The sequence below is a fragment of the Scaptodrosophila lebanonensis genome, unplaced genomic scaffold (assembly GCF_003285725.1).
Source record: "Scaptodrosophila lebanonensis strain 11010-0011.00,11010-0021.00 unplaced genomic scaffold, SlebRS2 tig00000001-arrow-pilon, whole genome shotgun sequence".
NCBI lineage: Eukaryota > Metazoa > Arthropoda > Insecta > Diptera > Drosophilidae > Scaptodrosophila > Scaptodrosophila lebanonensis.
The window spans coordinates 12123896-12147746 of NW_022060529.1; the positions used below are offsets into that span (position 1 = coordinate 12123896).

Below are 23851 nucleotides of genomic sequence, written 5' to 3' on the forward strand. Positions count from 1 at the left end.
AGCGGTACTAACAACGAGGGCGTTTTGCATCCTACCAGTTTATTTAAAAAAGATAATTGATATAACTAAAATTTTCGAACATAAGAAAAAAACATTAGAAAGTGCTAGCGAGCAGATGTAAAAAAGTCTCATTAACATACTGAAGTCAGAGCTGTTTAATTAAAAAAAAATCGGGGAATTTAGGGAAATCAGGGCAATCAAAATACATATGCCTGCTAGTGTGGCCGTCGACTGCAATGAGCTGACGACCGAGCGTTGTGACAAGCGACGCTTCAAGTGCTGCACGCATTTATGCCACATTTTTCATTGCATATCGCGGGGGGCGGCGGCGAAGGCGACGGCAATTGTTTGAGAATGCCACGGGCGATATTAATTTTGTACATGCTTCATATTATTTCACTATTTGCATACAAGTGGCTATTGTTGTTGCACAAGCAAACGAAACGGAACGAAACGCAATGGCAATAGCAATATCAATGGCACTGGCACTGGCCATAAGCTCCATAACCATACCACTCCATATAAACATGCATATGTATGTGTGCAAGTATGTGTGTGTATGTATGTATTTGGTGAGTGGGCAGTTGTGCGTTTTCCATTGACATTTCAATTTTTCATATTTTATCAACGCACGACTAACAACGGCGATCAAGCGACTATGGCCACGAAGACGACTGAATTGTTGCAATTTTATCGCTCATTTCACTCATTGGCCGACACACACACAGAAGCACACACACACAGACAAAATTTTGTATTTTATTGTTTCGGGCATGGCCAACACACACAGTCACAGTTGCTTTCCTTGTTTATTCCCTGCATTTTAACTAAAAGGTCATATTGCTTCAGGCATCAACATTCCTAAAAATAACACATAAAATTCTCAAAACTGATTTTTTCAGTGATAAGTTTCTGTGCACCCATGGCCTCTTATTTGTCTCCCTATCCGCCTGCCATTCTCTTTGGGAACAGGTTCTGAAATATTGAAAACACATTAAAACGCATCGTTATGATTAGTTATTTTAGTAATAGCAATCATGATAAAAGAGTAAACTGCAAACTGCATCTGGAAGTAAAATACTGTTCTCCGATCTGATTAATTTGAACAAACGATCTGCTTTCAGCGCGATATCTTAAAAATTGTAAGACCAGCTCGCATATAAATGGGCAGACAGATGGCTAACAGAAGGACAGATGGACACGACTTTATTAATTAAATCACTTCAGCCAGTATATTTAAATATTTACAATTAGTTTATTCGGGCATGTGGAGCATTTCGACCAGTTCAACCTGTTGCACGACACTATGAATTATAGTTAGTTTCAAACAACATTTCAACAAAATTTCATTGAAGCTCCAGCCAGGAAGATAGTGAACTGTTACGTCATCTGCCTAGTCTTCCAAATCCCGTTTGAAACTCAATTTGTGATACCTTCGGTCTATAATCCCTGTTCTTGCTAAGCCAGAGGCCTCAATTCATGGCAGAGCCAGACAGTCCTTACCAGCAAACCATTTCCTGGCCAGCTTTCCTGCTTTTCAAAGACTTTTCCTTGCGAACATTCAAACCAGCTTAGGAAGGGTATACAATATCAGTGCTGCGGAACACAAGTTTTTAGACTTTTTTTATTTGATGTTTCGCCGTTCTGTTGACGTCGCCGCTTTTTTGCTTTGCCATTTTAAATATATTTTTTAAGCATAAACTCACGCACCGCACACACGCACACATACATATGCACATGTTTATATGTATGTATGTACATATATGTGCACGCACTCATACATATAGGAATGCCAATATTTCAAGCCAATTTGCTGCAGTTAGCCGCCAGCGACTGGCAACAAAATAATTCGACAAAATGTGCGAGGCGCGCTTTATGGTTTATTGTTTGCAGCACGCTGGCTGCCTCCTGATTGGGGCATGAGCCAGAGGCGGAGGCAGGGGCTGGGCATCTGGTATGTGATATGTGGCAGTATATATGAATATATATGCTCGTGCATATATGCATATACATAAATGCTTGCTAGTGCAAAAATCAGCGTCGACAGCCATGCTTCTCATTGTAATAATTGTTGAGTAGCCGAGCCCTTTCCGCACTGCATGTTTGTTTATTTGTGTAGTTTTTCATGGTTTGTAAGTTTGTGCATTTGCATGTTAATCAATATGCTGCTTTATAAACTTACACACAAAGGTACATAAGTATGTATTTGTATGTGTGTGTTGTATAAACAAACATAAATGCCTTCGCTTGCATATGTTGCGGAAAATTTCCACACTTTTTTCCACCATCATCATTATTATTATTATTTGTATATATACATATTTATATACATACATATATGTTGTATATTTACACATACGCTTGCATGTGTGCGTGCGTTTTTTTTTTTTTTTGAAATATTTTTTAATATTAACGACACAAAAAGGCTCATAAAACTCACAATGCCTACCCTGAGGCATTTTACTTAATGATGCCATTTTTGCGTTGCCATCGCGTTCTGAATTTCGCGTTAAATTTTTAACGCACGACTGACTGCAGCAACAAACATCGTATTTTACAACATATCAGCATTTCAACATTTAAACAAACTACAACATTTGAATGGCTAAATGATAGAAGTCATATATATACAATACTATATATTCGAATATAAACATTGTGCGGTGGCAACAATTTAGTTTTTGACCAAATTTGGCAACAAATTTTGCGAAATTAAACATTTAGTGTCCTACTTTAAAAGAATTTTAAATTAACTACACTTTAATAAAACACACAGAAAATATAGGGATTTTTAAGTATTTAGAATTCATTTAAAATTAATTGAGAGTAGAAAATATTAGATTTGTTTAAAGTCGACGAAACACGTCGACATCGGATTGAACGAGCACAAACAAATTATACCAAATATCGTATTAATTGTCAAAAAAAAAAAACAATTGTCTGATTGTCCTTTAACAACTATAAGATATCGGGCACCGATTTTGATTAAACTAGAGAATATCAAAAAATACAATAACAAAGCTATAAATATCAGATTTTCCTATTGATTTTTTGCTATAGCCGCTATACAACTAATAATATAATAATAATATAACAACTAGAATATGGGAGGAGATATATGGCTACCAAAATTCGCGTTCCTAGCTATTATGATACAAAAGTTCCCGTGTTCATAGAGTCGCACAAATAAACAGACGGACATACAGAGGACATACAGGTACGCCTCCAATGCTGAAACGTACTATTCCTAACATCTCAAATCTGCTTTGACTACTTCAGGTCTAGTTGCCAAAGTTTCCAATTACTACTTATAAACAGTCTAGCTGCTAAAATTTCCTTTTACTATTAACTAAGTATATCTGCGGACGGACAAACGACGCTTGATTTCTTAACGAGGTGGTCCAGCAAGTCATTTTAATTGAATTTCAGATGAGCTAGCAAGCGATGACACTTCCCCAATTTTTTGCAGGCACTCATGAATGTGCACCGATATTCTTTATTCTATGGCAATACAAATAAACGATCTCACATAGAATCCAAAAATAAGAATAGCCAAGTTCATTATAAAAACGGACCCATAAAATCAACTGGATCATATGGCTTCGCAATAAGCTTTTAAAGCCTAAACGTATCTTTATAGCGAAGTGACGATTTTTCAACTTCTTGCCATGTTAACTATTATATTTTCAGTAAAGGCTACTTGTTATCTTAATAACAATAATATAACCATACAAAGCAAAACGCTAACACTTTGGTCAAAATATTTCACATTAAGCTTTTGCTACAAATCGAAAATGAGAATATTCAAGAATAACCTTGGTCTTCTTTGTTGTCCTTTTATTCAAAACAAGTCGACAAAAAATCAGCAACTACAAGTATCAAATAATGTCTTTGCCTGAATGGAAATTAGCCAACCATTGAGCCATTGCACTTCGACTCATAATGTTTGGAAGTAGATATGAAGGTAGTAACGAATGCGAGTGGGCATAATTTTTAATGATTTACAAACTGGCCCGTGGGCAGTGTGAGATCGAAAACTGACAGTTGATACTTAAGACATGTGGAATGAAGAAAATATAACGCAGAATGCAAAAAGCGCCGCAAGTTATGAATGAGACCAGTTCTTTATTTGTGCTCGTTTCGGGCACAGCGTAGCGCGGCAACAACAACAACAACATCAACAGAGCAATGCAAGAACGGAAAAGGATTGCTTGAACATGCAACTAAGAGTGCCGGAGGCTTAAAGGCAGCAAAGGAACACCACAAAATAACAAAAACAACAGAAAATATATGTGGAAGTTAAAAATAAATTTAACTTAAGTAGCTGTAGGCACTGAAATTTTGCATATAATGAGGGTACGAACGATGGGGACTCTCCCCGGCTCTGCCAGGCACATCACACGATACTTGTCACCTGGCCTCTAAAAGGCCGCGGGCATCACGGTGTTGGTGTCCGGCCAAAACGCATTTCGGAGACAATTACAAACTGTGATTGTGCATAATTATATGCGATGGCTTGGATGAGTTGCATGCAGCGGCAGACATTGAGGCAGAGACTGAGACCAACCCGAGCCCACATGCATGCAGAGACCATTTTCTTTGGACCCGCGGGCCAAACCATGCGACTTTTTGTTATTTTTAAATTATTTTTATGTGAACTCTGTAATTTGTGTTCGGCAATCTTTGGTGTGCTAATTAATGGGCGCTTGATTCGCCTCTTGAAAACAAAATGGCAACAGCTGTGGCAACAACACGGTCTACTATCTGGTCAGAGCCCTAATTACAGGGCCAACAAATACAAATGTTCTACACAGTTGTGCAAACATATTTTCCACACCGACAGTTTTGTGTTTGTGTGTTTGTTTTCTTTTTCGTGGTGGCTGTGGCGTGTGGCACGCACGTGCGAAATCCAAACAAAGCCGCGGCAAGTGCAACAAGTAATTGCCCCCCATATAAGTACTTAGCTACATACATACATACATACTAGTATATGTGTTGTCTATATGTATGTTTTAAAATGCAATTCACCTGCTAGTTATGTTCATGGAACGGGACCTTGTTGTTGTTGTGGCTTCCGCTTCTTGATTTGATTTTTGATCTCCCTCAGAGCACAACAACAACAACAACAATGCACGCACGCACACACACACACACACGCCCAACTGACGCAGACAAAAGACAATGCCAGACTAAGGAATTGGGGAGCTTCTAAGCATTTGTCGGCGCATTGTTGTATCAAACATGTTGTATACAACATGCGATGAGTTCGTGTTTGAATAAAGCAAACTGCAAGCCATGTGCGCCCTACGGCTACAACAATAGCACTAACAAGAGCAACACGCTATGCTATCAGGACTTTTGGAGCATAACGTAAACACAACCAAACCAGCGGAGAGGCAAGCAACAACAACACAAACGAGTCGAATGCTAGAATCGAGTGCTGCGACTCGTTTATACCCTGCAAACGGCTTATCAATTAATTCAATTTGAATATTTGTACATTTTCAACTTAACAGTTTTTTGCTTAAACTTGATTTAAAAATGAATGAAATGCGAAAAAACAATGCCAAAATCATATATTTCATGAAATTTTTGATTTACATTTATAGTGTAAATTAGTGAAATATATTTAATTAAAGGTATACCAAGCTTGTGGAGTCCAGATTAAATATATTTACATACGAACAGATAGGCGAAGAAGTTCACAATGACTCGTCTCGATCTGATCAAGACTATGTGTTATATTTGAGGGCGTCTGCCGTGGCTACTTTTGGTTACAAATACTGAACGATTTGACAATATCCTCTACTCCTCCGGGCCCAGGGTATAAGTAAGTATCCATATCCGCAGTTCGGTGTGTATTTTAGTATGTGTCTGTGTTACCCCATTTACGAATACAACTAAGCTTGGCAGACAACCGGCCAGACAGTCGGCCAAGCAACCAAGCAACTAAGCAACGAAGCGGCCAAACAGCCCCAGTCCCAGCAACAAAGCCAGGCCAAGCAGCCGCAACCGAAGCAGGCAACAGAAATAGCAACAACAACAGCAACAACAAAAGCCACGCGATGCGATGCCGTTGCTGAGATGGCATGGCATGGCATGGCATGGCAAAGCGCTTGACGCTCACCTCTCCTTGGCCGCAGGCGTTCGCTTGTAATTATAATATTTCAACCCAAATGTGACCTGCGGCCATGCGCCAATGATGGATTTCAACTCTCTGAATATAATATAGCATACACACAACACACACTCTTCTCTGCCGGCTGCCTCAGAATGAGGTGCGCCGTCGTCGCCGTCGCCGTCGCCGTAGTCGCTGCCGTTTCTGCTGTTGTTCCGGGGTTGCTGGTTGGCTGTTGCTGTTGTTGTTGCTGTTGCTGTTGCTGCTCTGCGCTGTGCAATTTGATGCCAGCGGCTAAGACGGATTGGCCGCGGGCGATACATGTGAATAAAATTACATTCACTATTTTATATGCCAGCATACTTACTATATACAAGTAGCTATAGCTGCCAGTTATATACAACTTTGTTTGGCAGCGCATAGATACGAGTACATTATATGTTATAAATACTTACATACATACGAGTACACATACTTGTACATACAAATATGTATGTTTTTCCATCACTTAAGTAGTCCCCGCAGTATTAAGTAGCATGAGTATTCAGAATGAATATTTCGGACGAAAGTCCAATCTCTCAAATGACTAATTGCTCCAAATTGGTTTCGTTTTGCTGCAGCAGTAGAAACATTAATCATTAGCAAAGACAAATATGTACAAAACACTAATAGAGATACATATGTAAAATAGGAGCACAATAACAAAATTGTGGAATTCGTGGAACATAATGTTTTTAAACTAAATTCTTCATTTTGATTTGCAAATTATTGTACTAAAGTTCTCCCCTTCCTTCGAGAGAACACGGCTGCATATTTACAATATATTTATGTACCCAATTATTATTGTTGTATATAATCGTACACATGTGCAGTTGAGATTGGTATATTAAGAACATAAATATTGAAACTTCAAACCCGACAACTTACTTCAGAGTGCTAGATAATTAGGTGTCGGGTATGATTCCGACATGGCTGAAAACTCAGAAATCAAAATGTTGGTAATCCAAGGTTTCAAAAACTCTTCACTTCACTTCTTGATCAGCCTGGTAAGACGCGTCATCTGTCTTTATGAACGACATAAAATAGTTATATTTACTAATGTCGATGTACAGCTTCCCATAGACTCGAATGGTTCAAGTTTTTGGTATTCTATTTCGGCTTATATATGTATACTTGTAATATTTTATTGTATTTTCAAAATTGCACTACTTTTCAAACTTTAATGTTAAATCAAGCTTACAGCTGAGTTACAGATAATTTTTTCGGAAACGAATTAAGATGAATAGGCTTTCAGGCTGCTTTTTTTTTTGGGTACAATAATCAAGAACATTTTGTTTTCCGGCATAAAGCAAGTACATACATGCGAGCATACTTAGTTCTAGTAGTATTCAGAAAAAATTCGGAAACTGGGCAGCAATATTTTTGATTGGTTTGGGCTTGCTACTCGTTTTGGCGCTCTTCGCAATAACCATGACTAGTGCCTTAATTGTAAGCAGTAAGCTACAATTACGCGTACATAATAAATAAGTAGTTAGTGACAGCCATACCAAAAGTTAAATATGGTTGTAGCATTCTTTCCTTTTCAACATGCACTGGCAGCTGGAGAGTGTTAATAATCGTATTATATTGGCTGTGAAGTTGTCATAATTGTTAGGTCGCCGACATATGGTCGGTATGTTAATGTAACGATAGCCCACTGATTGGATTTATCGTAATTATCCGCTTTTCGTGCATGCATTTTTCCATGAAATTAGCGCATCCGTTTACTTCATAATTGGCTCGAGTCCGTACATGTAAGTTGATTAAAGTTGTGCATTTAATTGTGTTAAGCAAGTGGGGCATATGGTTATATTAAAGTCAATTTGGCAGACGTGGGAGACCGCCTATGTGTGTGTGTATGTGTGTGTGTGCATGCAGATATGTTCTTGTAATTAAATTGTACATTAATTAAAGTTTCGCTGCTGCTGTTGCTGTTGATGCTGCCGCAACCATTGCGGTCGCTGCTCAAGTGCTGCTCATTAAACAATTAAGGGATAATTATCAACGGCGTTGCTTTCTGCAATTTTCATGCGCAAGGTGTTAAAATCACTTAATAGGCAGCCGCCGCCATGACGTTGCCAGCGTCAGCGTAAGCGTCAGCGTCAGCCATATTGCCATTGCTGCGGCCGTCATTTTCACGTGTGAGTAAGTACGTGTTTGTGCACACACACAAACACACAGACGCGCGCACACACACAGCCTTACCTACATACTTGTATGTGCGTCCCTGTCTCTGCATGTTTATGTACGCACACCGCTGTTTGTTTAAGTGTAGCGGCGTTAAACGGCAACAGCAACAGCAATCTGACAAGCAGACACGAGCTCTGAGCGTGTGTGGGTGTGTGCATAATGTGTACACTCAGAAAAAAGGCCCTATCATTTAGAAAATCACCTCAACTTAGAGATAGATTCGGCCTGAACTACTTTTAAGCATCGTTTTTTTGACAACATTATAAATAAAAACCGCCTTACAGGATTTTATTTCTTGAAACTAGATACTATTTCTGGAGAGTTCAAATTTATTTACATAAAACTGGAACGTGGATTTCATTTACACTACAAATAATATTTTTTTGTAATATTTAAGCCCCAAAATGTTCATATTAGTTTTTGCTATCGAAGACGTAATAAATTCACAAATTCTTCTTAAATGTCTTGAGACGCACTTACATGAAACTTTCATGGGACCAAGAAATAAATATAAGAACAATAGTTGTCAGGTGTCAGGGCAGATTTTCGTCCTTCAAGCTAGACAAATCCATTTCGGACCAATCGCCTACATTTGAACAAAATTATAAGAGTTTTTAAAATTATGAAATGTTGTTTCTAAAATTTTGGAATTAAGGCTGCGATTTCTTAGTTCAGACAAGGTATTTCTAAGCACTGCCATATATAGAATATTTCTAAGTTTAGGGGCAGGTCTGGAAATTATTTTTTTCTAAGTGTATGTAATACCGGCAGCAACAACCCAAAAGCCCAACAACTGCAACCACAAGCCACTAGGCAATGGCAATGGTCAAGCCAACTCGTTGAAGCATAAACTCATATTAATGCAGTTATGAGTTCACACACTCATTCCCACTTGCTGACTCTTTGGCAGACATCAAGGCACAGATCCGGCCGGACGGGAGCAAGCGAAACGAGTCCTTCAGTGTTAGTTAGTCAATCAGCTCGCGGTCTATCGGCGAACAGTGAAGTTTACAGTCAAACACCTAAACGGACAGGTTCGAATCGATTAGGTTGGTCGCATTTTTTTACATTTATCGTCATTAGAGTGCATGCGGCGGTGATGCTGACTATTTTTAACCTATTTTTATTTATTTGGAGCTACCGAAAATTACTTATACGAGGAGTGGTCCGTCCCAGCTTCACATTGAAAAAAAATTGAGCTAGTAAAATGGATCAGATTCAAATAAAAACACCCTATTATATATACATACATAGTTACTTTCGTATTAATAAATCGCCACCTGGAATTTGAGCCAGCTGGGAGGAGGAAAAGCTGCAATGGCAAGTGAAAAAGGTGCCACCAGTAAGGGGTTAAGCCGTAAAAGTGAATGGGAATGTGGAATGACAAATCTTCTAACAAGATATAAATTATATAAGATAGATAGATATATAGATAGATATACTGATAGATAGATACACCAAAAAATGTAGCGATTCTATTGGGTTTCCCATTTCGATTACTCATAATTCTTCTATTATATTATCCTTATCCTTCAATTCATTCAATTAATTAGCAAACAAAAGCGAAATGTACGCTAAATGGTCGTTTCGGCGAAAAAAACTTATTTCCATTTATCTGTGTGAGGGAGAGGAGAAAGAGATCTGCTAGTAAGAGTATGTTGTGTGTATTCCGCTAAAAACGAATCTGAAAGCAAAGCAGCTATCGATGTGTGTTGAGAGCACTGAGCCTTGAGATTAACCAGCAGCGAAACGCCATTGTGGATATGAGACATTGATAAACTGATTGGTCTTACAAATATATGTATTATCATATATTCGTATTGTACAAAGGTTTTGTGTATTTAAAGCTAACTAAATTATTAGATGAAAACAATCTGTACCACAATGTTCGCAATATCTGTTGAACACTTTACCAAATACATGCGCAGCGACATTCCTTCATAAAATATGGACACACACACACACACCCATGTGTATATTATTATGTATTATATGTAAACCTCAGAGAGAAAACGGGCATGTGACCCTTATCATCTTACCCGTGTACGAACCGAACGTCCCAGAGCACACAGTTTTGCCTCAAACCACAAAACCACATAAATTCCTGTTTCTCCTTTGTGACCGCCTTTGTGGCCATACTGGGGAGAAGCAGCGCAACTGGCCGCCCCAAGGCATGAAACTTGTTGGTGCACACTTTTCAAAAATGCCTGTCAATGCGTGACATTTCATATTTAAGTTATAATCTGCATGCATTACATTTAGGCGATCGCCCGTATACGCCAGACAACCACAAAGCACACACAAACACAGCCGCAGACACCGTCGGTTGCTAACCGCAAGACAAACTTGAATTTGTTTGGATGTGTATCTGTTGTACGAATATGTGTGCATGTGTGTCTGTGTGTGTGTGTGTGTGTGTATATAAATTTAATGGCATACAAAATTAACTGGAGGCTAATTTTCAATAAAACTGACAGCTATGTAAAATAAGGAAAGCGCACAAAACTTTATGCCTCAAATCAACGCGAACATGTGTTAATGTATGTGTGTACATATTTGTTTGTACCGGTGTGTATGTGTGTGTGTTGGTAGATTTTGTCTGTGCTCTACATGTTTTGAGTTTATGCCCGGAATACCCGTTCTCTTGTGCTTAACGCGCACAAATTTGAAACGCACCGAGTGCAAATGTTGAAGCTTTTGCATACCTTTACAAACATACATACTCGTATATAGAGAAATATCGGGGGAGTGAGAAAGAGATGAAGGGACTCCAAAGTCGCACGCTTTATAAATTAAACAAAAACTTAATAAATACCTGCAGGCCACGAAGTTGCAATTAATAACGGTTTCTCTGCTTGTCTGTCAAAGTGCGTTTGCCGGGCAAGACAATCGGGCGTTGGGGGTGCAGCTAAACAACTAGTTGTTGACCCTTTCTCCGAACCGGCATTATCAACACAAATGTCCCATTGCAACCACCACATCAAACATGTTCAAACGTCAAACACGTTTCAAGGCCTCTTATCGCGCAGCAGGTATATCTACAAATATTATTATCACTACAATATTGCATTGGTTGCATTTAAAACTCGAGTGTTAGCACTTTATGACTAGTGTACTAATTTGAAAGTAACCTAGTACTTGTAACGCTAGGAAAGGGATTACAAAATAAATTAAATAAATAAATAAACTCAAAAACTCGAGAAAACATTAAGAAAATGTGTCTCCTTGTACTAATACATCAAAAGAAATAGGCTGCCAACGTTGATGTAAATACTCGCACATGTAGATATGTACAAGACGCAATAAATTTAACTGATAACCTAAGCAAGTCTACAAAATAATCTAACAAGACTACAATAATACTAGCAGTCTTGAGTCTTAGTTGAGAAATGACATGAAAAATTGCTGTGAAGAGAGATAGTGAGTGAGAAATATAGTTACTATATATATTAGTCTTACTTACAGTCAAGAATGTTCGGATATACATTTTTTATTTGATCTCTTATTTATATTTGTTTAAAAACTACTTATATTTAAAAAGTCTAGAAAATAATCTAACAAGACTACAATAATACTAGCAGTCTTGAGTCTTAGTTGAGAAATTACATGAAAAACTCCTGTGAAGAGAGATAGTGAGTGAGAAATATAGTTACTATATAATAGTCTTACTTACAGTCAAGAATGTTCTGAGTACAAATTTTTTTGAATTAACCACTTTTTTCTATTTGCTTAAGATCTATATTTAAAATCTTAATGCGCCTAGTTTTTGTAAATTTCATGAACAAATGCAGGACTCTAATACAAACATAATTGGGGGCAGCCACACACCCATCTCCACTCTATCTGCATGAGTACGAACATGTTGCGTCACCGGCAATAGCAACAACGTCGACAGAACAGCCGCTGGCCACTACCAGCAGCAACAACAAAAATGTAAGGGGTTGGGGATGAGTCGGTGCGATTGCCAAGCGATTCAAATCAACAAAGCACGAACCGAACTCCGTCCTGAGCTTGGGCCTGAGAGCTGAACTCAAACACAACCGAAACAAAGCGAAACGAACTCTGTTCTGCTCTGCTCTGCGCTGTGCTGTGGTCGTGTTTGTATTTTGTTGCGTTGCTTGGCTGCTGAAGCTGAAGCTGAAGCTAGAGCCTGACACACCATCACGTGCCCATTGAGCTGGGGCCTTGGCCCGGTCTGGCCCAGGGGTTCGGTCTGATTTGGTTTTGGCTGCTTGTCTCCTGCTCCTCCTTGGCCGCTGGCAATTCGCTTGTAATTATAATATTTCATCCCAAAAGTAGCTGCCGGGCATCAGTCAGTTTTGGGTGTACGACGACGACACGACGATGGCAACGAGGACGACGACGACGACAGGAGGGAGTGCCGAGAGTAACGCAACAATGCAGCCGCAGCATTCGCAACAACGCCAACAATGATGAATTTTTGAACTCGTCTCATATACTACTCGTTTCACAGTGGGGACTAGATTTTGTAACGATTTGTGGCCACCATGTGGGCCGTCAAGGCGGCGATTCAACATAAGCAGTCTCCACTGTATTTCGTCCTCAGCATGTTTATATGTCCGCTTGTAACTCACATATGACCCAGAGCAATTGAAGAGCTGATTACGTACTTGTATTGTTAGTGTAATTCATTTTATTCACTAAGGTTTCATTTAAATCTCGTTTACTAAATGCTTTATTTTAATTTGTCCATTTCATTTGAAATGTGTGCTCAAAAGCTGACGAAACTGTACTGCAACAATAACAAACAATAATACTCAAATGTCTTAATGAGATAGCTCAGTAAGTATGAGCCACCTTTTTAAAGCTGTCGAAAAATAATTTTTGTAAAATTTGCATCTTTACCAAAAATAAATTGCTTGTTTAAAATGTTAACTTTTGGAAATACAAAGATAGGTTTAAAGGAACGTAAAAAGGTATTAATAACTGGATCAATTAAAAGACAGCTGAACAAAATGCATTGCAAAAGACCTTTACCTAAAGGAAATACAAATTGACTAAAAGGATTATTTTTTGATTGTGGGCCTTTGAATAGGCCCGTTGTAATTCTGCCCTTCTTGCTTTGAAATTGCTGGAATTGATACTGCAGTAGTCAGGTTAGCATATTCAATAAAAAAGCAAAAGAAATAAAGGGATGCGTTTTTTGAGGATAAATTAAAAGGAAAACTTTCGAACTGTTGTCTCAAAAATAGGATAATATTTTACCAGATCTAGGCAGGTACCGATAGGCTAATTTTTCAACATTCCCTAGCCTGAACGTAAGGTATGTATATCATCTACTCTTTTCTGAATCCCTGTGTATTCAGGTTAATCCTTATTGCATATTTCTTACTAGAAATATTATAAGTTTAATTCGAGAGAGAGAATCGTAGTAAGTATGGCAGCGTACAGATCGCTGCCAGGCAAAACGGTTACAAATCGTTGACACGTGAAATGCAATTCTATGTTCTGCTGAGCAATCGGCAATATGCCGATTCATTTGTAGCCGTACCAGAAGTTTTCGATGAGCCTGTCACAAAATGGGTATTATGTGCAATCCAATCGTGGCACTTTACAGTTCTGACATGCCAACAAACTAGCCACAGTCGGGCAGGCACACAGACAGACAGGCATGCAGGCATTCAGGCATTCAGGCATTCGGGCCGGTAACCGGCTAGGACGCTTTACTAACAAACACACTCACACTATCTCCCAGAAGGGGGAGGGGAGGCGGGGCAACACCGGGGACGTTTTGTATCGCCGTGATAAATTGAGGTGCTTGCCGGCAGCCAAAATCATATTGAATGCTAAAACAATGCTTTCCACCAATTCCACAACGTTGCCAATTGGTGGCCGCTGCTCATATTACCGCATAGTTTGCGGCGACATTTAATTAAAATTTCTTTCAGTCGATACGACGGCTGCAGCTGGCGTGGGGCTAACTTTTGCACTTTCGCAGTTCTGCATTGCCATTGCACATTATCAGCTTCAATTTAGTGGCTTGAAGATAACTCGCATTCCACTTAATAGGCAAATACTGAAAATTGTGCTTGCCATGGTTGGCATAATGAGGCAACAGTTCCACAGAATGGCCATAAAAGTTCGCTTAATCACCGCATGAGTTGGCCGCATGGCATACTATTATGGCTAGTGTGCGCTCCTGCCTTAGATTATACCCTTCAGAATATATTAACAGTGTATTAATCCTGCATGTCTGTTGCATGTAAAAATTCTTTTTCTAATAAAAACTACGGTGAAATTATTAAAAATATGTTCAAAATATATATGTGAGCCATAGTATAAAAATAGGGGATAAGAAATCTAATCATAAAGTATTATTATAAATGAAGACTAATAAATAGTTTATACTAAACCATTATATCATCCTATGGTCAAAGATTTTTTAGTTAGGCTCTCAAGCTCAGCTCTGGAAAAAGATAAGTTTTCTCTGCAAAAAGGCAAAATAACTATCCTTTGGATAGGCAACAAAATAAGTCGGGAATAGGTAATAGAGGAAGCTGCTACCGACCTGCCATACGCAAGCTGCCAATATCAGGGGAAGTATTCCAAAACCTTTAATTGAGTCAAAATGCAGGCCTCCGCCGCAATTGATTATTCTACTCATGGAAAATTGTTGGCAAACCAAAATACTTGTAAAGGGCGGAAGCAAAATTCGAAACTGTACGTCATTTTAGAAGAAAGTTACTGAAAGAATATGAACATATATATAATTAGTAATAAATTCTGTAACGTAGACGAATTTAAATTTGTGGAAATGCAGGCTTCTCTTTCCACTTGCCTACGATCGAAAACTGCTTGAAAAGTGAAATAAAAACGCCCGCGTGTTAAACAACTTCCACTAAGTTTCTTAACAATGGACCTGACAGACAGTACACAAATTATTATTAGCAGTACGGTAGGATAGGAGTGAATCCACATAGCCGAATCAAAAATATTCTGTAGCCCTTATTGTGGTGATTGCTCTGCCAGGCAATTGCTTCTTTATCAAGCCAACTGTTGTTCGTTTGGCTGGACATATTTTATATGAATGCTTCCAACTATAAATACATACAAATAGACTCGCATATATTGTGCCTCATTTTGTCGCCCATAATTGCTATGTAAATGAAGAGACATACTGTGTAAGCGAGGGGGGAAAGAGACACGGGGGGCGAGTAGGAAATGCTTATACCAATAATATTACTCATACGCCACATAGGTTTTAATTTCCTCTCCCTGGCAGTTCTGGCTTGTGGCTTAATTTTTACAGTTGCCATTGCTGTGTCGTTGCCTGTCATATTTCATTTCTGCTGCAAACGTATGTACGCTCAGCTCGTTAGTTTCTTTAGGGTGCTGCAGCATGTGGAAGGGCTTTTGTTCTTGAATGGGCCGCAAGAGCATGCCGAGTTGCCAACGTCGCATTCAAGTAGTTTTCTTACTGCGCCAGCCATCATCATCGTCGCCGCCATTTTGCTGCATTATGCCGCGAGCGCGCTACTGAAAGGCAACCGGAAGCTATGCCGCAGCGTCGATCCCTTTTCCGTGCGCCATTGTGTGGCATATGATAAGAACTGCACACACACACACACACACATACAAATACATATATACGCACTTTTTTCATAAGTTTATTATATCAAGTATATGTATGTACTTGTATTTCGAAAACATTTCTTCCCCATCTCAGGCGAAGGAGAATTTTTTCCAGCTCGCCAATCTAGCAAAGACATCATTCAAATCAAAATCGATTTTCAACGCTATTTGCACATGACTAAGCACAATGCAATAGAATACAAAATCGTGAGTTAGACACAATTTAATTAACACAACAAACGAATTGTTCACTGAATTTGAAAGCTGCATGCTGGAAACATGAAACTGTCAGTTGCAAGCCAGCCTATTGATTTGGAATGCAAGCAACAGCGTTGGCCGAATAAGTCAGGTAAAATTAATTATCTCTTTGATTGAATGCCACTCTAAGCCAACGACTTCTCAGAAATATATACATTTGTATCTGTATATATATGTATAGACTCCAAGTGCGTGCGATTAAAGCCAACGAAAGCAAAAGAAGCAAATAGAAAATACTGTCAAGTCAAGTTGCAGCTGCAGCTGCTTTGCGTCAAACAGGCTGCGAGCAATATTTTTGCGTCAAATGGCTGGAAGCTGTGCAACAAAACAAAAAAAAAGTGAAGAGAACCACCAGCAGTGGCAGTGGCAAAGAAAAACAACTGCATTTTAGTTGCGGACGGCCAGGCAGGCAGCTCAATTGCTTCGGGCTATATACACAGTACATACGGACATGCCTATGTACAAGTGCCTATATACTACTTGTATGTACAAAACGCTAAAGTAAGTTAAAGGACTACGACTGTACGAAAAAGCGTCGCTGTATGAAAAACGTTGCCCGCAGGGAAAACTCAGGCAGCACAGCCGTTCGTACGCTTCACTTTGCTAATGTTGCCGCAGGGCCTTGCCGCTTTGATGAGCGCGCGAACTAGCGAGGACCAGGATAAGGATGAGGATGTGGCTGGAGATGGATATGGAGCCGAGGTGAGATCGCAGCCAGGCGCTGTTGCTGGGGGAGCACACAAACGCCCTTGAGGTGTGCGCAGGCGTAGCTTAAAAGCTGAAAACTTATTAAACACGAGTACCAACACAACCCAAAAGCCACACAGCGCATTTATACATATGTATTTCAAATTCCACGTGCACTTAAATTATTAGACTAATTAAAATGTTTATATTGCATGCAAAACTACTCTCGAAAAACTATACTGTTTTTAATCAACCATAGCCTGGAAAAATTAGGATTTTGTTCTAAATGGTCACGCGCGCATTTTCTGTCATAAAAACTGATCGATCTCATAATTGCTTTTAAAAACTATAATCTGTTTTTATTTTAAAATAGATTTTACAAACATCGTCGGGAAAAACTCACGTCATTTTATAAAATAAACAACTTTTTTTTAAATTAACTTTCTCTAAACATTGCCCAGTGTTTTAAAATTGCGTTTTAAAGGCCATATTTTGAATTTCAAAACGTCTCGTAGCCTTTTTTCCAGTGCATTTATGTTGATATATACAAAGCTAACTGAAGCATAAGTGTAAATTGCCCAAGGATAGGATTGTTTTGTTTTTAGTCCTAGTTGGCTGCGCAGTAATTTTCAAAATACATGTGTTGCTACCTAAGCAGTCAATGGAAATCAATTCATTTCAATTTTACGATTCAACGCGTTCACAAAATTTTTTTATATGTGCATAAAGTTTTTGAGTTAGAAACGTTTAAAAACGAACAAATATTTTTATTTTTTATATCAGACAAATGGCGCCGCCTTTTCAACACCGAAACCCATAGTAAGTACATTGCACTGTTCCACAATAAAAATCAACAATATATGTACATATGTATATGTATCCAAGACTTCCCATAACTTCCCATATCCTACAAATGAACTAGCAGAATCGTGATCGTCTGTACAGAAGACCGCTTTTAATCTCTGCTCGGCTTATCCTCCAGTAGAAGAACGTTTTTCCCCGATTCCTGTTCGCTTCTTCCAATAGACAATTATGATTGACCTTTCCCCAGACAGATTAGAAGGGGCTGACTTTATCCAGTTTCCTTCTCAAATATAAGGCTTCCTACATACAGCTTGTTTGACCTCTAAATAATGATAAATATATGTGACAGACATAGCTAAACGAAGTATTTTCCACCTTTTTAGCAAAAACAGCAACATAAAAATACTATGATATGGCTAAAAAAATATTCCATCTATACTTCATTTTCTTTCACAGCTGCAATGCAGATCCTAGCGTTATCGAGCTCTACCGAAAGCATTCGTTTGTAGCCGAATCGTATGTATGCCCACGTATCTGAAAGTAACTATTCCGACCATCCATATACTGCCCTCTAGCTTATCAAGCATCTTTCCGTGTGAAGTTAAGGTCACAGAATCTGGTCTGAAGGTCACAAATCCCCATGCAAGTATCGACAACTCACGTCATATAGAGGTGTCCCCAGTACTGCCATCATTAAAAGAGCGCAGTTCCAAGTCATCGATTAAAAATCTTTATGAATTGTCCCAACAATTGGCTGATGACGAAGTCATTGAAATTGAAGTAACAAATGTGGAGCACCCAAAGCCGCTAGAAGTCAAACCCGCATGCATCCACAATAGATCGAAGTCTCGATCAAAGAGCGGCAAACAGAAAGGGAAAAAGCCAAAGGGAAAAACTGCATTTGTACAGACCATCGATAAAAACCTAACTCAAGACGTACTCGCGATTCTTCGCAAACAGGAACCCTACACTGAAATTTTAACAGATGAATATTTACAGCAGCGTATATTGGAAATGGCAAAACAGATTTTGAGCGAGGGAAAGGTGAAAAGCTCCCAGAATGAAATAAAACCTCAGCCCGATGTAATGATGGCGACAGCAAACACAAGAGACGCCAGAGATCCAGATCCGACTGAATCGCCAAAAATTGGGAATCAACAAATGGCAACAGAATCTCGCAACGCAGCTCAAGAAACGATTAATAATAATAATGTATTACATTTGGTGCAGGTTTGTAATTGACCTTCAAAAAATAATAGTTCTCCATGAATTTATATTTGAAATATTATTCTAGAATCGACCGAATCCTAACAAGAATCAGAGCGAAATGTGTATCCAAATTTCGATGGCTGAAGCTTTTCAGGAACTCTGCAAATTGCTTCGCGTAATTTTTTACAAAATAGGTAAGCACCTATAATAGTGATGTACATATATTCCGTAAAATTCTAAAAAAAATGTTCCTTCAATGTTTGGCCATAAGTTTATTTATTTCTAGTTTTAAGGGATAACTATTTTCTTGCATTAGCAACTGTATTTCTAAATTTATGTGCGCTTTTGTAAATTTTGAGGCATTTCTTATTCTGAGTATTCTCATAACTAAAGCTAACCTTAAAATCGATGGATTTTCTACATCGTATAGATGTTAAGCATCTACTTGTTTGTTAATCGATCTCTAATTTGGAACGCACCAAAGTAATTCGACATACATGTTTAGTGTTAACATTTCTCACGTATTTGTTTATGCATATGATATGTTTCTTTTTTATTTTCAGATGACTGGTATTTGTTAAGTTTGCTTCTAGTTGTGGGCGCTGGCTGTTATCTGCTCTATATAATCGGCTACGATGTCAACGCGTATGTGAATGCAGAGCGCCGGTATAGGGCTAAAATGGATTCGTCCGGGTATATATGCAAGTGTTTCTACTTTTTAATGCACATGTTATATGTGCCCATGTTTTGAATTTAAATTGATAAGTTTACTTTGGCGCGAACTCCATTGATTTAAATAATAAAATTTAAGGTTTTAAGTTGTCCAACTAGATAGTCGCCCGCATACGCATGCATGTATATTATTATTGTTGGAGGCTAACTACGGGTACATGCACATGCACAGGACCATAAATATTGTAAAATATTTATAAATGAATATTTTTGGCATAAGTGTTGAAATATACACGCGCTCGAACGCGTCTGCCACGCCGTGGCAATGTGGCGGCTATCCAAATGAAAAACAAACATCGCGCCAAACTGCTGCTTTTGTTGTTTAGCCGGAATAACAAAAACTCGCCGCAACACCAACAATACGAATAGTAATAGTACCAGCAGCCGTAACAATCTAAAACAAATGCAAATTCAGAGTGTTAAAAATAATAAATTATTTCTGTTTTTCTAAATGGTATTAGAAAGCGCATTCATGCATAATTCGAAACGCACAAGTGTTAGAAAAAACATGGCAAAAATTCCTGTGCAGTAACGAACTCGTGTTTGTTTCAAAGTAATTCTCTTTTTATGATACGAGTGCATGCTACAAATAAATCAATTACGAATTTTGAGTTCTTTGTAATGGAAACGTACTTGAAGAGAAAACCGAGTTGCATTTAAAAGATGCATAACAATTCAATTTATGCACAATAAAAAGGCCGTATTTCATTATTCACGGAGCGCATTTCGCAAAACAAAAACATTTACTTAATAATTAATTTTTATAATACAACTTTACTTTTTTTTCGTTCTTTGTAAGTTTTTGAACCCAAAATTAATTTGCATGCATTGGCAGCTGCACAGAAAATTTAATTGCAATTAAATTACACATAGTATAAACAAAATCGCATCTCCAACATAACTTGCTTTACACTGTTTCCCTTCATGTACTGGTTAGAATCATCAGAAAATACCATTAAATAGTTAATTAAAGAATTAACTTAAATGCTTGCGGACGTGGCATTTAGAACATTAGAATACAAAGTCATTCGTTTCCATATGGTCTGATAATTTTCTCAGGAGAAGCTAAAATGTGTTTAAAAGATAGAAATCATATCTGTGTCTCCTGTACTACATTAAATTTATAATTTATATAGAAGAACGTTTTTTAGAAGTCACTAAACTATTGACATCGTTTCACTCTCTAACAATGTAAACGATTAATCGCATAAAGTGAAATGCCATTCTTAAATTAGCACATCATTACATAAAAGTGTAGATGATAATGGGTGACCACATCGTAAACGAAAAGAAAAACTCATTTTATTCAGTTAGCGATTAGGTTATTTTTAAGAAAATCGTCGAAAACATCGATGCAGTCAATTCATTTGTTGTCATGTCGCGAGTCTCAACATTTGGTTGACGCTGATTGTGTGAGAGTCGCATGCCTTTTACGCCAATCAATGTTGCATTTCGATATTTTTGCATATGCCTGGCAAGGCTTTCTATGTATATAAGTGTGCGTGTGGGCCAGTGTTGCCAGCGGTGAAAATAGCAACGGCAATACCAGCAACTGCAATCAAAATTGCAAATACAATAATATGAAAAGCACAATGAAATAAATTGAAATACCCCAAGCCAAATGGGTACGATGTACGAAAACGAATCCGCAAATGCCAACACACACACACACACATATACATGTAGGGGCTCATATGCGCCTATGGCTGACCTCAAGCTATGCACACACATTCCCACACACACGCCTACACCTACAGTCAACATTCAAAATATCCACGGCATATTATAAAAGACGAAATAAAACTCAACCGGCAACAACAACAACAGCCGCAGCAACAACTACAACATCAGCAGACACAACAAAAAAGGTTCTGCTTCTACTTTACTACTCGTTTATTTATCTTTTTTGGGTTGGGGGGCTACGTAATCAGCATTTGTGGCGCTCGAGGTCATCCGCAAAGTCTGCAGGCATCATGTTGCATGCACAGCAACATTCTACGGCAGCAACAACAACTGGCTAGCTGCCGCGTTGGCGAACTGGGAACTGCCCGCACGGCTGGTTGCCTGAATGACGGTCTATCTTCCTGACGCTGCTGCTGCTGCTGCTGCTGCCATCGCTCTTATGGTGCTTTTATTGTTGTTGTTGCTGCTGTTGCTGTTGCTGTTGCCGTGTTGCTCGTGTTGTGCTGGCCGCTGTGCTTAGCCTGAAGCCACATTTCGGGTTGGTTGGAATATTATAATTACAAGCGAAACAGGCCCCAGAGGTGCCTGCAAAAGCATAAACGGCGTTGCCCGTGACAGCGCCAACGACTGCGACGCTGACGCAGACGCAGACGACGATGACTGAGGCTGAGACTGAGGCAGAGACAGACTGAGATACCCCAATGAAGTCGAATGAGCGCCAAAGGTGGCAGCGGCTGACGTTGTGACAGTTTCATTTTGCCTCCGCTGTCTACTAGATGAATACACGAGTCAGTACATACTACATATACATTTATATATGTGTGTTGACATGCGTGTGTAAGCCAGTTGCATGTTATGCCAGCTGCTGTCTATTTGGCAGCAACAGCTGTTGCTACTGCAACACGGCTATCAGCGATCCAGCTGCGCATGGATTGTCAAGTTGAACGAACGATATACTTACATATGTATACTCGTATAATATGCATCAGGATCGCAGCAACCTGGTACTACAGTAATACCTCTAATGTTTGTCTGTTTAAATTGTTAGCTTTATTTTAGTCTTGAGGAAGAATTTCAGGAACAGAGCCTAGTTATTATTCTAAAGCCTTGATTTTAAATTTTAAAAATTGATCCAGCTTACATAATTAGTGGAAGTTGCGCTGATATAAGATTTCCGAAAATAAAAACCCATAGACAGCATGAAACCCTTAGATTCTCTAGATCTAAATTAACATAACTATGTAGTTGTAATTCTAAGAATAAAATAAATAAAAAATTATTATACAATTCAAAATATATAAAAGTGCAGCATAAAGAATAAAATATATTGAACATTCAACTTAAATATAAGGCTGTGCTTCATGACCAATCTGAATAATTGACACTCAGAAAATTCAAAATCAAATCACTACATGAAGAAAACTAATACGTCGCATGCACCAGGGAAGAATTTCTATGCAAAAATAGTATTTTATTTATTGTCAAGTCGAAAAGCTTCAATGTGAAACAATGTGAAACGTAATCCAAGCATTTTCCATTTTAAATATGGTATCAATGAATTTTAAAAAACTTGCATTCTTTTTTATTCTAGATTCTTATTAGAAGAATGATAATTTTGTTAAGGCATAAAAGCTTTTCCTATGGAGCATCTGCGATCAGAAATAAATTGTCCCTTCTTTGGTGATCCTATACCTATGTACTTGTATGTGCATCGTTTGGATATTTGCCTTAGAACGTCTTCGTCATTATTCTAGATCTAAAAGTTGTATTAATATCAATTTACGAACAACATTTTACATTTACATACCTTTCAATATTGCAAAGGCTTTGCTTTTTCACTTGCACTTGAATTTACCATTATTTATTATTTTCCTGAGGATTGATTCATCGGAATTCGAACTATATGAAAACCATTCATTTTATTATTATTATATTATAATTCAAAATAGCCGTTAAATTCAGATTTAATAAAAGCATTCTTATTTTAGTTGTTTTCGCACTTAATATAAATAAGAGCTTCTGCCACATTTAATAGTTTTAATCAAAATACTCTTTTTGCTTGCCAAATCGTCTCTTTAATCATTAAAATGCAATGTGAAACAGGTCAAAATATCTTGAACAGTTAATGACTACATAGACAACTGTATCACTGTACCGAACTGACATTTAAGCCATTGACACAATTTTAAATTGTTTTGTTAAAGCCACTGCAACCCAACAACGTCGTAAGAAACGTTTAGGCCTCACTTCAGTTTTCTACAAATTAAGACTTAAGACAACCAAATGACTTCGGTCTTTTGGCCCACAACCAAAAAGCGAAACAACTCTATCTTCAGTGGGTTTCGTGTGAAAATTATTGAAATACATTTCCTTAAGCCACAAACCCGAAACGATTTAGCTGGCCATATAGCATGGACCTAAGCATCTCTGTCTACCTTTAAGCGGACATTGGCGATTATCTTGTCCACGACTGTGAAATAAATGAGCATCGTACTAAGGATAGCCGCAGGCTGATTCGTCGCATTGTTGCTTTAAAAG

General features: G+C 38.3%; 1 protein-coding gene across 1 annotated transcript; it reads left to right on the plus strand.

The window, feature by feature from the left end:
• Positions 1 to 17604: 17604 nt before the first annotated feature.
• On the plus strand, positions 17605 to 19728 carry LOC115634068. The gene is made up of 5 exons (XM_030531613.1): positions 17605 to 17704; positions 18146 to 18205; positions 18265 to 18919; positions 18984 to 19092; positions 19462 to 19728. The coding sequence occupies exons 1-5, from the start codon at positions 17673 to 17675 to the stop codon at positions 19647 to 19649; spliced, it is 1044 nt and encodes a 347-aa protein (XP_030387473.1). The 5' UTR covers positions 17605 to 17672; the 3' UTR covers positions 19650 to 19728.
• Positions 19729 to 23851: the final 4123 nt, after the last annotated feature.